Source organism: Akanthomyces muscarius, chromosome 2, assembly GCF_028009165.1.
Source record: "Akanthomyces muscarius strain Ve6 chromosome 2, whole genome shotgun sequence".
Classification (NCBI taxonomy): domain Eukaryota; kingdom Fungi; phylum Ascomycota; class Sordariomycetes; order Hypocreales; family Cordycipitaceae; genus Akanthomyces; species Akanthomyces muscarius.
Genome location: NC_079242.1, coordinates 1,065,574 through 1,082,986, shown reverse-complemented (window position 1 = coordinate 1,082,986; position 17,413 = coordinate 1,065,574). Strand labels below are relative to the sequence as shown.

The 17,413-nt window shown below is 52.8% G+C and overlaps 2 protein-coding genes across 2 annotated transcripts; both read right to left on the bottom strand.

Moving 5' to 3' along the window:
• Positions 1 to 4,497: 4,497 nt before the first annotated feature.
• On the bottom strand, positions 4,498 to 6,657 carry LMH87_003458 (uncharacterized protein; the record flags this gene model as incomplete). Its single annotated transcript, XM_056193299.1, has 2 exons — positions 4,498 to 6,458; positions 6,618 to 6,657. The coding sequence occupies 2 exons, from the start codon at positions 6,655 to 6,657 to the stop codon at positions 4,498 to 4,500; spliced, it is 2,001 nt and encodes a 666-aa protein (XP_056048247.1).
• Positions 6,658 to 11,168: 4,511 nt separating this feature from the next.
• On the bottom strand, positions 11,169 to 11,692 carry LMH87_003457 (uncharacterized protein; the record flags this gene model as incomplete). The annotated part of the gene is made up of 3 exons (XM_056193288.1): positions 11,169 to 11,335; positions 11,494 to 11,551; positions 11,606 to 11,692. 3 exons carry the CDS (start codon positions 11,690 to 11,692, stop codon positions 11,169 to 11,171), a joined length of 312 nt encoding a protein of 103 aa, XP_056048246.1.
• Between the last annotated feature and the right edge of the window lie 5,721 nt (positions 11,693 to 17,413).

The following is a 17,413-nucleotide window of genomic DNA, read 5'->3' as shown; positions in this document are numbered from 1 at the left end:
GATTGTGGCGGCGTGCCCGCGGCGGTACTGTACGGGCCGACTGCACGACAGAGAAAGACATATGTTCTCGGCCGTTGTGGAGGGGTGTGTGCCGCGGATAGTGACAGCAAGAAGACTCGTCAGCTAAAGATTCGATTCGTATGGAAGGCTTCCTCGATGTAAGATGTGTAGATAAACCTGCTGCCAAGTCCGACCCGGATTGCCCGGGTGGTCTGGCTGGCAACGGTGCAACGCCAGCGAGGCTGTCCAGCTGACTGGAAGTATGGCTGCGGATACAAGAAACCTGGTATATGCTCCTGTCATCTGGAGAAAAACATGATTGCTGCCTGTGGGTGATTCGTGTGCCTCGCCCGCCCCCAGCAACGGCAGAGCATCAACTAGTGTTGAGACAGCTGCACCCATCTCTTGGCTACATCTCGGCGATTGCTGTTGCCGTAGGCACAGCCTACTTTGTCATGCAGAAAATTTTGGGGTGCATCCAAGAAGGCAACTGCACCTGTACGCGAAGATCGAGTGTGCTGATCGCTCTGAGCCCATGCTCTCTTCCAGCATCCCACATCTTACAACGGCTGAGCGGCGACACGAGGACACGGAGAAATTCACGCCCATTTCCTGGCCGGAGACTTGTGAGAAAGCGGGATATCCACCAAACACCCTCCTAGAACCCTTGGGTCATATTGAACACCTGTTCAGCTTGGCACCACAATATCCACACGCCAAGGTGCTTCGGCGGGTGCTGATCCGCAGCCAATCTATAGGCCAAGCAATATACCGGCGTTGTGGGAGCGTCTTATTGGTGAAGAATTTTCCTGCGAAAGCCGTGATGGCGGCTTACGGAAGCGAAATTCCTTCCACAGATACTCGGCGCTCGCCAGCTGGGGCTTTGGATGAACAAACTTGCCATCCTTTTGGCGTTCCAGGACTGGTTGCTCATTTCGCAGTGCAGAGTTTTTCCCTCGTTATCCCCATCTGGCCCAGTCTATTGCATGTAAACAGCTCATTATTCCATTGCCGACGCCGATTTGGTAGGTAATTAGCCGACGTTAGCTAAAGACAAGTTCCGGGGCTCCTTATCAAGGTCTTTGCGTTACGTGGCCGCGTGGCACCCGCACCGGACACTGACACAAGACAGGAAGGTCAAACGAATGACGTATCTGATTGGTTGAATCTCATGAAGAAGCTTCCTTTTTCCCTCTCTCTCTCTCTACTTATCGGTAGAGTAGAACTACGTGCCGCCAAGGATTTCCCCTTCATTTTCGCGGCGGAGAACGGTAGCGGAGTCGGAGAAAACGAGAGTAGAAGGAGGAGGGGCGTGTAGTGTTCTTGGCGATGGTACCCATGGAAGCAAAGATGGCTCTGCTCGTACTGGGAGAGTTAAGCGGGGTTCGTTACATTCGGCTTGGCGAGGCGAGTGGGATACTACGGCCGTGATCATTCAGTTTTGATGTGCTGGGGACCATGCGTCGGCGTAGTCATTCTGCACACCCCATCCCGTGTACTTGTCTGGCGTGCAGCTGGTGCGACGCATTGTTGGCCCTGCCCATTCGCCCCATCTCAAGTATACCGCCTCAGACATATTAATCAAACCGATCTAGTATGAAGACATGATAAAAATAGCTTGAAATATCAATACCGATCATAGACAGGGAAGAGCGTTTCGTGGGCGGGCGTGTCACGTCGAAGCGGCCCGGGTCGAGCGCTGGCCCCTTACGACGGCGATGCGGCACTCGTAGATGCCGATCCTGGAAAATTGATACCTCTTTCAAACTAGCAACGTTGTTTCACCGTCGCACTTTTAGGGGCATAATTCCTCTTGAAAAATTTCTCAGGGACTGGTCTCGATTTCCGGCTCGGCAGTTCCAACCCTCGGTTGCCCGAGCATGCTACCTCATAGTCGACCGGTTTAGCCTTCAGAGTTCCGTCATAAACTGCCTGGAGTGGTAGTACAGCAGCAGTAAACCCAACCCGCAAGACGGGCTGACGTGGCAGTGACCTTGTGTGTCTGGGCAATGGACGTCTCGGACTGAGACTTGTTTTGTCCCTCACACGAATAAAATCTTCCAGCCGGGACGGGGCCCGCCCCCTCGTATCGGCCAACAATTACCAGTGCTCTCGTAAGGCCATGGAGGCAAGCAGAACCATTTGCAGCTGAAGGCCTTTTCGATTTAACGTTTCTAACAAGATTGATAAATCGCGTGTTTATTGCCTGTTGCTGCGGCGCGGAAACAAGCCGGCGGCGGGCCACGCGTCGTTGTAGTGGATCTGAGTCGGTTATTGAGCTCCGACACGATCGTACGATGGTGGAGAATTTATTGGCATTCCGTTCAGCCTTTCGATATACAAAGCCGTTGAAAACTGAGATTTTACATGGAGAAAGTTGGAGTATCTTATTGGGCGGAGCGAGAGCCGCCGTACTATCCGCAAACTGCCAATTGCCTCTAGGTTGATTGATAAGATCTGCTACTAAGTCAGTGAGAGAGTTGCTTTCATCGAATGCAGAAAGAAAAAAAAAAGAAAAAAAAAGAGAACATGATGCAGTAGAGACTGAGACAGAATTATAATGTTGAAGTCGTTGCGCAGAAAATTTTCAAGAGTTTCTAAGTTATGTCGCTTTGGGCGCAAGTCGTACTTTGTAAATGCAGACTACAGCACGGAAGAGGCTACCGGTTCTGGCGGTGGTTCAGCAAACAGCGCCTTGCAGTGTGCTTAGCGCATCATGTCAAACCAATAGCTACTCCAGCTTATAAAATGATTGATAAAGTGTTTTCTGCATAGCGTAAGTAACAATTTGGCTCTGGGGAAGCGGTGCGCGATAGTGTTGCCACGGAGTGATGCGAGAGACTGCTGTTCGCCACATCAGAGTTCAGTAAGAAGGGCCAGGGACCACTTTGCGACTCTATCCACCTCCGACTGAATAGGATAATATGAGACAAAATTAATAATGTGCATACGCCTAAAAGCGTAATGAAAAGAAAAAGTTGACTCGGTGTGAGTCGAAATATGAACAATGGAGAGGCATTTGCGGTCGGGTGAACTCTGTCGGTTCAGATGTAAGAGCAGTCAATGCAAATATCTCAGTGACACTTCCGAAAAACTGGATAATACAGTATTTTATGCCGTCGACTTTTTTTGCTCATGTTAGTCTTATAAGCTTTGGTTTTTGATACTTTGCGCCCATCGTGATGGCTCATCCCAGACCATGCACGGTAGTATGTGGTGTAGGCGGCGACAGCGACGGGGGAAAAGAGCTTCAGAGAGAGCACTGCGACGCGATGAGTATTTCGAACTGCTGCTGCGCAGGGTAAGTGCCCAGAAGGAACCGAGCCTCTGCTCACATCGGTGACGGATCAGGGTACAAACGAAAGAGTGTACACACCGATCTATTGCGTCTTTGTCGCCGCAGGTGTACCATACTTGGCCTTACTGTAAACGATCCCGGATCAGCAAATTTTGAGCCAAGATTGAATATATTATTCCTTCGCGTTATTAGATTTTGCCAGCTGTCCTTCCCTTTGTTGACGCCGCGTACAACAGCTGCCACCGCGGCCTGTCTTCCAAATCACAGATACATATCACGACTGTGCCATGAGTCAATTGCTAAATATAATCATTTGTTTATTGTTCGAGAAAATTATTATTACCATCATATCATAAGAATTTTGGTTCCATACATTGCTCTGTAGAAGCTATTCTTCTACTTCAAACCATATTGCCGCGGGCCGCTCACGGCCGTCCTCCCCAAGTCTCCCTTAACCAGCCATGACATGGCAAACATGAGAAAAAAAACACACCAAGAACAAGATGATGACCAACTCCAAATAGAACCATCGACTATATAAAAAAAGAAAACGGTAAAGGGGTATAATGCCTATTTTCAAGAGACAAGAGAAGCATGTGCGAACAAGAAGGATTGCGCCGTGGCGAAGTGTACCAAAATTGATGTCTGGCTTCTTGAAAGCCATACACCAATATTCTCATACACAAAACTGATGGCACCACAAGATATGCCATGTCCTAGATGGTGAACTTTGAATGACCAAAACGCACGAAATGATTCTGCCATGTCGAAAAGTGGAGCTATGCTCGCTTCAAAGAAAGAAATCGCTCAAAATGGGCAATGTTGCAGAGATATCTTGCGTGTTCCATCCGATATCGAAGAGAAATAAGGAAAGCAGCCGATGACACTGGCTGCGTGATGCCCGACGGGCCATCATGGCTCACCCTGTCCGAATTAGGAAACGGGCTGGTTGACTGCGTGGCTCTGATTGGCTGCCGCGCGCCCGCCTGACTTGGCCTCGCGACGCGCTCGATTTTCATGAGCGCGCCGTCCTTCCAAAGGTCACCTGCTCGCGACCAGCGCTTTCTTTCTTGTCCCCGTCGCGCACGGGACAAAACCCGGCGCTTGCCCACCAGAGGCAGCGCCCCAGAAAGATTTCTGTCACGACCAACCTGCGCTGTCACGAAGCAGCGGGCGAGACGGGTGTCTTCCCAAGGCTCTTAGGCACGAGATGTGCCGTCGCTGTACCCAGCGCCATTATACATGGGCTGGCTGGAGTGTCCGTGCTGGGATGAGAGTCCCGAATAGCTCTCCGCATAGCTTGCTGGAGCCGCATCCCACCTTGGAGGCGTGGCGGCAGACGGGTGGTGGCTAATGGGCGTGTGTAATCCACTGTGGCCATAGCTACCAGTCGACAGTGTTCGGCTGTCATACGTACTGACGGCGGGAAGCGCGCTGGTGTTGATGCGCATAGGAGGTGGCTGGTGAGGACTCTGGTTGCGCATGTTCGGGCTCATGGTGCGTGCGACGCTGGGGTAAGACGCCGTGGTATATGGTGGCCAGCTGGCCTGAGAACCAGAAAGCGACCGCGGGGACGGCACAGCATCATGATGACTTTGGTGAATCGAGTACTGGCTGTGCGGGTCGCCATGGTGCGAACTCATGCCCGAGTGCGGTGCCATGTGCTGAGCGGGAGGTGTTGGTAGTGGTGCGTACGGACCCGGGTTCATCGGAGCGTTCATGCTCGCTGGCGGCATTTGGCTGCTCGGGCTTGCGCTGTACTTGCCGATGATTTTCTTGAGTGCGCCTTCGAGGACCTTCCAAGGGAAGACTTTGACATCTTTTTCGATGTTTCGTGGTTTCGGGTTGGGAAAGCCCATGATGAGCTTGAAGAATTCTTCACTTTCTGCCTTGGCTTTGGAAACGGTCAGAGGGTGGAATCCCTCGAGATTTCGACGGATGCGGTTCTTCTCCTCCACGCTGAAGCGGTTGGGTGCAGCAACGAGCTGCTCCAGAAGCTGAATGGTATCCACAGAGGTGACGAAGCATTCGTTCTTCTCGGCCCAGTAGATGCACGAAACGCAGATGCTGTTCTGTGGACGCTCGTTGACGGGCACTGCACGGAAGGTCGCTGTCAAAGTAGAGCCAGTCTGTGACTTTTTGAACACGACAATTCGGCGACGGTTTTCCCACTCTTCATGCGTCCAGTTGTCGACCATGGAGTCCAGTTTACCGTGGATCTTCAAGACGGCCTTGGTCGCGTACAAGGAAATAGCGGCATACTGACTGCCAGCGCTGCTTCCGCTTGTGATGGTGCTTGTGCGAATAAGTGCCGGTGCGTTTCCTGAAGATGCAGACATGGACATGGGCGTCAGGCTGTTTCTCCCAATGCTATCGAGACCACCCATGGAGCTCCGGGTACTGCCAAGAGGAGTGTTGAATCCGTTCCAGCCCAAAGAGCGGCGGCCGCCGTAGCTGGGCTCGGCAAAGCTGTTGCTTCTGTATGTCGTAATCATGTCGTTGTTGGGCTGAGGGAATGCTGCAGCATAATGGCTGGGCTGTGAAGAATAATCGTAGCTATTTGTAGCGGCGTCGGTGCTGATCTGAGCCTCTGTAGATTTCGGTGACGGGCCCGGCTGATCGACATGCGTGCCAGGTGCGCCCGCCTCGTTCTTTGGTAACTTATCGGATCTCGTGACACCATCTCCGGACCCTTCAAGGTATTGGAAGTGGCCAGCAACGGTCCTCGAGATCTCGTCGCCAGTCGGACCTTCGATAACTAGTGACAAAGGCACGTTGCTGGAGCTACAGCCCGTGACCAATAACTGTGGCGCATCGGCACTGCACGAGTAAATGTAGCCTGAGCTATCTTGAGCGTCTCTTGCCACATCCTGCATCGGGCACTTTTCGGTACCAAACTGTAGGAAAAAGTAGGGCATCGGCGACGACATAGAGAACAAATCGTACTGCGCCGAAATCTTTAGATAAACCTTGGTTCCAAAGACGCCCGATGCTGGTTGGCAGGAAACGACGGTCGGCCCAGCCGGCATGTAAGGAGCGACTGCATTGTTTGAGCCAAAGGATTGCTGGTTGAGTTGCGCAAATTTGTCCGCTTGCTGCGAGGAGAAGGGTTGTTGGTACGGCTCCAATGTCGCGTCTTGGTATCTCGGTTGGTCGTAGCCTAGCATTGCCTCGTTAGTATCGCCTTGTTCGGAGTTCCTGCACACCAAAGCGATGAACCAGTGACTGGCATCGCTCACTCCAATGCCCAGTCGCCGTATTTCGAGATCGACATTGGAGCACCAGACTCTTTAGTGAGAGACCGAGAAGAATGACATACCGGGTATCGACGGCAGCGATGGTTTGCTGTAGGCCGCCATTCTTGTTGAGTCGCTCGAAAGCAAGTCACCAATGTATGATGGAAAGTTTTCTGTGGTAATGGAGCAACAACGCGAGTGGCTCCGAAGTGTAGTCCTTCCGTGACTAGTATTCTGGCTCGGAGTGTTCTTCGACTAGTTGGGGATGCTGTCAGCAATTATCAACCGGCTGCATGGGAGCGTGAGCAATGTTCAGCGCCGGCGTGGCGTGTAGAATCGTCAAACATGATGCTTCTGCGGTAGTACGCCATGAACTTACATCAAGAAATCGCCAGAGTGAGTCCTTACCCAGGAGGGAAGACAAAGTCGTGACAGGTGCCGTTGAAGGGAAGGAGGATGAAGAATGCAAACCACTGTCTTGGGAAAGAGGAGTGGCCACACGAAGAGTTTAAACCAGGTCTTGACGAGGTCTTAACGGGAGGAAATAGGTGCACTAAGAGGGCTCCCTGGCATCTAGTGCCTTGGGTTCGGAGATTTGATATGCGACAGCCCCAGAGACTAAAGTGCAAGTCGAGGCTGGTGCTTGTGCCGTGCAGTGTCGAGCTTCTTGTGATGTCGCGCTAGTTTCTTCTTGCTTTGCAGGAGGAGGGGGGGGCTGGGTGAGACAGTGTATGGGTCTGAAGAGCTGGTAATGGGATGGAGCAAGGTCCTACCAGTGGCGGAGGGTCGTTCCGATCCAAACCAGAGACACTGGCATTCCAAGAAGAGAAGATCAGTACGCAAAGCTGGGGAGGGCGCTTTCCTCTTCTGCCAAAATCCCTCTCGAATGGGAGAGGCGGTGTCTGAAGCAAGCAAGATGGTGTGCGGGCCAGGCAGTCACTGTCTCATTGGGGTCCAGGGACAGTTCGGGCAGACAAAAGGTTCCTTGGAGGTTGGGTCTGGGGAGGCAACAGGATCGAAACAAACCAAACGAATGGAACGATCTTTGTGATGAGATGGAGAGAGCTGGCTCGCTAATTAGTAACGTCGGGTCAGCATTCTTTTTATCCCCCATCGCATAGTTCTGGATGATGTAACCCAACAATCCACAACGGGCAAAGGCTGGCTGCAGGTGGCAAGGGGAGGATGGAATGGAAATTACCATGGAGATCCTACTCACATTACCAAGATGGGCGACGCGATAATGGACGATTGACTAGAAAACGCACTTGTTGTGTTGCTTCGGTATCTGTCGGCTTGCCGCCCAAGCGCAGTGGAGTCAAGATGCTGCAAGTGCGAGGCTGTTTGAAGGGAGGGAAATGAACGTCAGCGACGTGAAATCATAGTAGTATCTCAGACGAAATCGCTGAAAAGGACGCCGTTCCAGCAAGTGTCGACAGGATAGGCAACTAGCTCCAGGGATGATGGGAGAACAAAGCCAAGTCGGGAACAGCATAGACTGGTCAGGGCAGTGGGCCGAAATAACAGTGAGATTCAGGAGAGTCAACGTCTCGGGCGGCGCCAGTGGATATCTCGAGGTCGTCGAGAAGAGAGAATTGGGAAACACGAGGGGATGCTTTCTTTTGGCGGGCTGGATGGCGCTATGCAAGTGGTTTTTTAGCTTGCCCTGCGTCGGGACGGGGAGGATCCAGCTGGACGTGCACCTAAGACAGGACGAGCTGCAATGTAGTAATGGACAAGAAAGCGGTTGGCCTTTAAATGGCGGAAAACAACCCGTGGCCTAATGGCCTAATCTTGAGCACAAACCATTTCCAGGTCGAGAAACGGACTAGGATGGTTCAACCCAGCAAACGAGAACGAGCTGTGATTAGGGCGCCGATGGGAAAAAGCAGACGCCACCTCTTGCTCCTGGGAGGGGAGACAGACAGGGTGCCCATGTACGAATCATTGCTTGCGAGGCTAGCCCGCGAGGGTCACTCTTGTCACTTGCTCTTGTTTTTTTCCTGGACTTGTACATCCATGCCGGTTCCCCATTTGGCCAGCCAAGCTGTACAGAGTACCGTGCGCCAGACCAGAGATGGACGGACACCAAGACGACGCCCGGAGTCCATCTAATGGCTGCCGATGATGGCCAGGGGGCCCAGTGCGGGTACGCTGGCTCTTGTCGTGGGGATGGCAAATGTCTAGCCGTGTCCCGCTGGCGCGGCCACCGTTGAGATGCGAGATGGTTATGAGCTTCAGAGGGATGATGCAAGGGTATCAAGGGTGACAGGCGGCACCAGACAGGGATATCTGGGCTGGGCTAACCAACCTGGCGTAGCATTGGGGTGGAGAGGTGGGAATCACAAGGATGCTCCCCTCCCCTCTGCAGCTATCATTCTGCCTTTTGCGTCGGCTGCCGGGGTATTTTTTTCAGGTTCATGTCGAGTTGACTGCTGAATCGATGAGAGCGGGCAGTGATCCTCTGGGTTGCAAAGCATCAGGTACGGCTGAGCGATGCACCATTGCGATGAGCGCGTCATTCAACATGCCGCAGCTAGCTTCAGCTGCCAATGATTGCGCCAGCATGCAGAGAAGAGCGATCGTTGCACTTGCAAGTCGCCAACTGGGCTTGATCTGCCCGACTCTCCACCCACCGGAAAACGACAACTGGCTAGCCCAGGGTGTGCCCAGTTCATTACAAGCCATTCCCTTCGATGCGATGACCATGCCACCGGAACCTCACTGTTCGAGGAATGTGTTCTATACTTTCTTCACATGAATGGTCGGTGCAGGACCTAGCCAGTGTCAAGGCATGGGGTGGGCAGCGCATCACATAGCAGTGGCGCTGCATGGGAGCAGCCCTCCATCCAGCTTTGGCCAGGTCGCGAAGCACCAGCACTCGTCCAAGCAGGCAAGCAATTGGGGCAAAGAAGCCAAGACGTCCCGTTCTCAGCGCGGAGAAGGGCCACAGCAGCTTATTCGCCGTATGGGCCAGGGTGCTGAAAGATCAACAGACAAGCTCCACCTGGTGTCCTTCCCTCCACCGGAGGGAGCGGTGGTAGGGGGAGAGGGGGGGGAGGCGTCCAATTTGGTCATGATTGGGTTGGATTGGATGCAGCCTGCTGTGGCGTGCCGTGACATTCGCGAATGAACCACGCCTCTAAGCCATCCTATATCAGAACCGCAGTAATTCGGTGCCACTAGAGAGCTGAACCAGCTCCCCGGTGCCAGCCAAGATACTCCCACTCTGATTTCCATCCTCGTGCCGATGCAGCAGTGACAACTTGTAAGGCGAAGGAGCCACTTAGTTGCCGCCACGGCTCATCTGTCCGCCCGTCCGGGGCTTTCCAGTAGTGTGGGCCAACCACACCACCAAGGAAGTGCCAAATGCCATGTACGACGAGGACGTATGAGAGATGAGAGTTTGTGCGCTAAAAAAGCAACGAGAAAACGAGCAGCCTGAGATTGGCGCGTGCTGTGTGCCTGCACTGCATTGCCCATCTTGGTCCAGCGGCATGATTGACAAGGGACTTTGGGGACTTGGCCTGTGTGCGACAGTGCCACTGCGGAACAGAAAGCATGACAAGTGCTTTTGGAGACCGCAATTTTAAACTGCAAAGTTTTCTTTTTCTTCGGGTGGCTGAGGGAGTAAAGAAATTGACCAAAAAAAAAAGGAAAGAAAAGAACGTGCACCCGCCCACCACCATCCAACTTCGAGCCGCAAAATGCGAGCGAAATTAAACTCGAATTACCAGCGCAAGACCAGTCGCTGTCTTCTCCACTCTTCAAGCCACAGTTTGCAGCTTGTCTGTTCCGATTGTGACAGCCGTGGGCAGCGCACTGGTGCTGAGATTGCGGCCCGCATTGGTTGATTTGATGAGGCCTGTCGTGCCCGTAGGACGAGCACTGGTGAGTCCCATCAACTACCGACGATCGGGGTAACCCATTGGGCCTTCGGGGTGAGCGGCCCCCCGTCATTCAGGTGTGCAGGTGTGTATGCAGGTGGTGTTAATCCCGAGATCAGCAGACCTTGCAGAAGCCACAGCGCAGCGCCCGCAGCGCCCCCGGATGCTGTGGGACGAGCCTTGTCCTTTTGGTTCAGAGGCTGGCGGCCATGGACAGATTGGTAGACCGGGACTGCCCGTCATTTTTTACTTTACTGGTTACGCTTCTGTCCCACAGATCTGGTGGTGCCTAACCCCAGAGAACCAAAAAGCTGGCGCGGAATCCGCTAACCTGGTGTGTTAGATTGATGGCGCCATGAGAGTGCTTGCTCGCCCCCCCGGCTAGGTCCGCGTCGGCAATCGCAGTGTGCTGGGATGTCGTCGAGAGTCTCCGTACCCAGTACATTTTATGTAATACTCGTTTGGTGACGCGGCTGCAGACTATCACGCAAACCGGCAGACTGCATGAAGTTGGAGTATAACACCAGATCAGGCAGGCTGTGTGGTATGCCACACCAGAGTCTGGAGAAGAGGAAATGATAATCCGCCCGACCTGCCGGGGCATTTGTCCAGTACTGGTAGCCAGCAGCTCGGAAACAAGCCCCCCGAGAGCGCCCCCAGGCGTGGTGGATGCGCATCCGCCGCCCCCCTTCTTGCCCGGGGCTCTGAGAAGCCGCTAGGGACTTTTCATTAGCTCACTCCTCACTCCTAGCCGCAGATGTAGAGCTGGGGCATTTGTAATTCATCGTATTTGGTGGCTGCCAGGCCGGCCAGGGTGCTCCAGGCCGGAGAGATAAGGTATATGCACATGCGCGCGTAGAAGATCAACGCGAGGAAACGGCCGTCCGTCCCGAGGTCGAAGGAGGTGTAGATGTCTGAGCGATGTCGTCCAAACACAAGGGTGCGTGGATGATGGATGATGGATGTGGAGGATACTTTTCACCGCTCCGATCGGTGCAGTGTTTCGTTTCTGTATGTCGCGATGAGGTAAAACACGATGAAGTGTGCAGTCTTGCTTTGGTGCCAGGCACACCCGTAGCTGCCAGGCATATGTGAGGGTGCGGCTTGGTGACCCTCCCAGGGTGTGCTCGCTGTTGGAGAGCTGTCAGCGAAGACTCGAGCGACCAGGTCTCTTAATGTCTCACCTCGTCTCTTTCCCGTGCTTCCAGCCCGCCGTTTGCTTGCGTACTTAGTAGCCTTTCGCTGAAGGCCACCTCATAACGACTGCTCATTGCGCATCCACTAATGACTAGCAGACGAGGCCAGACAGCGCCCGAACGCGCGCTGCATTCGAGTGGCCTCTTCCCCCCTGTGCATAGCTGCGAGATGGACAGCGGAGAGGGCTATTAGCTCGCTCCATACCGCTACTAGCCTACCAGCCAGCCAGCAGCCATCCTGCCATCCTGCCTCGACCGCTGCTCTGACAATCCACACTGGGTGCAGCGTTGCATTTTTTTGACTCAAAGACTTACCTGATCGGGTTCTATTGCGCAAAAACTGACCCGTCTGTGCGGAAACTGTACTTTGATTCATCCACGTTGGGAACCACCCGTTGTGTTGTTCTGCAGGTCCCAGATGGTAAATTGGTCGAGTCTGCCACGTCTACGTGTTGATCCTGAGCGGCGCACAGATTCTAGGCCTGCAGCTTGGAGACTTGGTTGGACACCAGCCTACTTTATACGAAAATCGCAACATCCCTTTGACAGTTGTATAGTGCTTTCTGGCCGCCACAAGCTTTGACCACTGCCAACTGGCATTGAAATCTCGGGTGCCCGATTGTAAGTGTGTTGCTGGAGACGGTACGGAGTACTACGCTACCCAACGGGGCAGGCGAGCAGACACAAAGGGGGTTTTGAGATGAAATGCCTGCTGCTTTCTTGAGCAAAATTGTCCAACAATCGAAATCTGGGTTCTATGTTCATTGAATCTTCGTTATTTGGTGCCCGACACGCACTGGAGGTTTCGAAAGCCTAGTGGTTCTTGCGTGCTATCACAACATTACCACTGGCCAACACGCGACAGGCCTTGAGGTAGCGAGCTTGAGGGCGTGCTTCCAAGGTCCGGTGTAACGGCAAGAACTCCCGTAGCACTTGAATATTTTCTTCGCATCGGGCCGTTATGCGACGCGTATGTATATGTACTACCATGCGCCATAAATTGGCGAAATTGTATTTGTGCTCCTCCCAGATTCAGGCTAGAACCGAGCCGCCGAATGATGCAACTTCCCAAGGGATACCGGGTTATAACGCTGCAACACTCCTGCAAGCAGCAGTGTTGCGGCCTTGTCAGAGTGCGTGTGACGCACACACGCACAGAATGTGCTCGTGTTACCCGCGCCCAATTTTTACTTTATTTTATTTATTTAGCCCGCAGACTCCAGCGACATAGTCCTCACATCCTTGGAATAATTGCCCGAGTAGAAATTGAAATATGATGCATCGCAGAGTGGGCTCCCATTTCGCAGGGCTTCAAGCGACTTTGAAAGGGTTACTGCCACAATACTGGTGCTCTCATGTTCAGCCCCGGCCCATATTTCGTGTGAGCTCGTGTTTCTCTGTTTACAACGGCTTTCGCAACTAATCAACGGCTAATCGCTCCCTGCCTTATTTAGCATGTGTTGCCAGTCCATCCGAACCTACCCGTAGCAAAAACATGGGACAGTATCTCCATAGAGGGCCGCTGGTATAAAAAATAAAGTAAAATAAAACGGCATAATTCTAATATTACCAGTAAAGCGGCAGGCAACTGGCAACTTGAATTTGGAATCGCTGAGATTGATTGATCGCCATATTATTACGTCCCGCAGCTATGCGCCACTCCGCTCGGACTCTGTGGGGGGAGCGGGCCACTTGATTCCTCGCGCCAGTGACATTTTTGCTGGGACGGCATAAGAGGAGATCAATATCCCTACGCGGATCTATCAAGCATTGCTAGAACTTTACGTACGCGATTTGGTGCCGTTGCGTACGAGGACTTCCGCCAACTGTCCGGTCTAATTGTGGTCCAGTGCGAAAGGAGCCAGTTCAGCTCCTCTTTTCCTATATCGGAACGGAATACGGCATGGACTGCTCAATTCAGCCGCGAGTGGGCGTTGTGGTTTATATCATGCGGCCGCACATGCGCTGAAAACATCGGCTCATACTTGGCGGCGTTGCACGCAGGGCGTCACTGTACGAACTGAGGCCGTGTTTTTCGGATCTGGCAAATCGAGCGAGGTTCGCCTCCTGCATACGTAGAGGGTAATGGCCACCTTTCGACAAGCAGTACGAGCCTATATATAATTCCATGAAATTGATATGCCTGTATCTAGAAGACGTGTACGGGTAGCTTCTCGACATTGACTCTGATCTCGAACAGGCACCCGAGACGATGGGCGAGACACCACGATGGAGAAATAAAGCAGTCTGCTCATCCGTTGTGCCCAGCCTCGAGTCATGGCTCTGCATTCGTTCCTTATTGTGCTACCCATGTAGCACGCGTTGTCTCTGTGGCTGTTCGATCATGCACACAGGCGAGACCTGCGACATGTCTAACGCCGCACGAACGGTGAAATGAACTACGAGATGGTTCGCAGATGGTGAGATACTCACATGTTGCCGCGACGGCAAAGTGCGTTCGAGATGGGCGGTAGTTACTGCGGACCAGGGTATCTGCCATGTTAGTCGAGCAGGTGACCCAAAGTCGCGCGCGGGCGCCACCAGGATCAGCAGCAGGCTCTGTCCGGCCCACCACCAAGGAAATTGAGGAATGACTTCACTTCAGGTCGACAGTTGCGTGATCAGACAGGTTCCTTTTCCATCCGGAGGTGCAGCTCCAGTTCGGTATGCCATCGCTGACGTGAAGGGCAAAGTTGCTGCCCCTTGGCTTGGATTGGTATCCTTTGAACCACCTGCACACGTTGGCCCCTGCCCTAGGGCCCCTTTCCCCCTCGTCTCGTGCGTCGCTAGAAATGGTCCACTTCGGACGGGATGTGACAGGACGCTGGAATAGCTAGCACTGGAGACCGGGTGTGATTGCGCTTTTGCCCGAGCCCATCAGATTGGTTAAGGAGTGCACTCTCAGAAAACTACCCTGGTCGACGGTCGCTGCGGTGAGGCGTCTTTTCCGTCCAAGCTTGTTTTTACACGTGCCGTGATAGCTCGGCTTCGCCCATCGCTGGCCCTGCCTGCGAAGGCCAACAGAGCACGGTAACACGGTAAATACGGTATATCTACAAATGCCGAGAATGCTTGGATTTCGTACCTGAATAATGTAATTCACCACAGTGACGCTAATCAATTTCAGCTGTTCCAGCGCAAACTGAGCCGGAAAAGTCAGCAGTGCTGGAGGTCTACCCTAGATCGGATGCGATCGCTGCTGTATCTTCGTAGTCAACTGTATTTTTGCAATTAAACAGTCCTTTTTGCGATACGAAAATTAGAGGAAAGAAAGGAATTGTGCTCCTTTTCTCACATGTCCATCGAGTAAAAAACCTGGTAAGCACGGTCATAATTAGAGTTGCCTACCAGAGATTTGTACGATCGTCTGTCTGGGCTGCAGCCATGTCGAAAACCAATGTGCCAGGCACCTGTCCGATCAATAATACTTAAAACAGTAATCTGTAGCATTGGATTATATATGCTTATTCATGCTCTTTCCTTTATTTGATAACCGCTTTCGTCAGCGCCGATGAAGCCTGGCAGCTATCTCTGGGGTTCCTCAGACATGTCGTAGATGTTCGTGGCACCTAGACCTAGCCTTAGACTAATGTGATAGTGATGTGATAGTGTATCATTTACAGATAATTCTGGCTGGAGTGTCGCGGGTCACTGTCTAACACCTTACCGAAGTTTCTTTATGGGGTGATGAGAAACAAAGTCTGAGGCGCGGCCCCCATCTCGGCATGTCACCGTGAGCCATGCACGAATGTCATGTTACAGAACAGCGCAGTGCATCCAAAGCCTCTTCTCGAACGAGAGATCGTGCTATAACTACATGGTTCCTAGATACTGATAATTATTCACTTAATATGCACTGCTGCGCTTGCCGAGGCAAGCTCAGGAATTAGGAGCTTCAGCTTCAGCATCGGCAGAAAGGGAATGTGTAGTAGTAACTCTACATCCATGGATTACATTTGCAGAGATATTGGTATACAGCAGCAAAGATTGGAGGAAAGAGTGCCAGTAGTACCTGGCTGCAAACCCCCTCCCAGCCTCCTGTCGTCCTTACGACCGTGTCTCAAGTTATCGCTGAACACTCCTCCACCATCCAGACCTCTGCAGCATCGGCGCATGGATCGGCAAAGGCTGCAGTCACATAACTACGTCTGTACTTCCCCACTGGAATATCGAGGCTGGCGTACTGCTGTGAAAGAAATATCCTCCACGTCATGTGAGTTGATGGTGCAGTTATCGGTCACCGCAAACTTGCGCCAAGTGTGGTCGCGGGCATGGCAAGCAGCGGACCTGCATTTTCGCGTTGTTTATCTCGTGCTTTGAACATCTCTGTTGTCACTGAGTATAAATTGTCGGGTACTCTCGATCATTTACTTTGGGACTTTTCTACTTGTTCACTTTCACACACGTCGCTTGCCCTAACCCAGACGCTGGAGGGTTGATGAGCAAATACCAGGGTTCATCTCGACTTTTTTTTTTCTTTTCTTTGACATCAAAGCGCTCAAGACTCCAAGACAATACGAAGGTACTTTCTTGTCAGATATGCACCATCAGGCGCAGCCAAGTGGACGCCTCCTTTGCGCCAGGGAATGCCAATGTCTCACCCAGGCCCTCACACCGCAGAGCAAGAAGGTGGCCAGTGTGACAGAAAGGGTCCGCCAAATGCCTCATGACACTTACGATTTGCAAATCAGCTGTTGCCAGCTCCAATCAGAGCCGTAGGAGTCGGGACATCTACCCGCTGTCCCAGCCCAACGATCCTGCTGTGAGCCCAGCATATCCTCACTTCCTGCCCGTGCTGCAGGAAAGGACGTCCAGGGCACGCCCTCCACCCAAGCCCTCTTTCAATCTTATACTAGCAATTTGGTACTGGTACTCGACTGAGGCTTTTTTTTCTGCGCCCCTCCTCGCCTCGCTGACCAACCTGGTCGACCCGTCCCGTCATTCTGGTAACCAAATGCAAAGCTTTGGTGCAACGACGCCCAGATCTAGGCTTTTGTACGCCTTGGCTCTACAAAAGTTCAATAATAAGCACGAGACAATACGACCAGCAGTGTTCGGCATTAAAGTGAAAAGGGCCGAGAGCCGGTTTCCTGCCGTTCACACCCCTTGCCGTGCCATCCATCCCCGCTGCAAGTGACTGCTTTGAGAACGGCTTCATCCAGGGTACATGCAAGATGCAAGATATCATTTGTAACAGAAATGCACTTTGAAATATCATCACATGGACGTCAATTCTGAGGCCCTTGGAAGTGAATGGGCGTAGAGTCTCCCAGTCGTGACCCATGCCGGCTGGTGGGCCAATGCACGAAATCGAGCCTTGGGCGCCCGATTGAGTTCGGTGAAAAGAAGAGACGCCGCGACGCCATTCCAGCCACTACGCCAGGATGGTAACTCGTTTTGTCCAATAGACCACGTAGAAAAGCAAACCGCTGTCATGAGTGTGCTGAGGTGGTTGGTATGGTGTGGTTCGGCCGGGCCAGACCCAGGGATTTCCGACTGCTACTGATACTAATCGTTTTCGCCACCATACAGAATTTCGTGCATTAGGTCGCGACACTAACCTTTCTTCCAGAGTTGGGCCGCTGTACCAGTCTCAATCGGCAAGGGGAGGCACAAGGGAGGAGAGGGGGCAACACCACGACGACCACTCCTGGCCGCCTGGTGTGTGGTCCCATGGCGAAAACTGAGACATCCCCACGGTCATGGCTTGCGCCCGTGGTCGCGTTGGATGCAGCATCGGAGCTCAGGCTCAGGCTCGTGTCCTCCTCGGGGGTCTCTGGGAACGGCAAGTCTTGT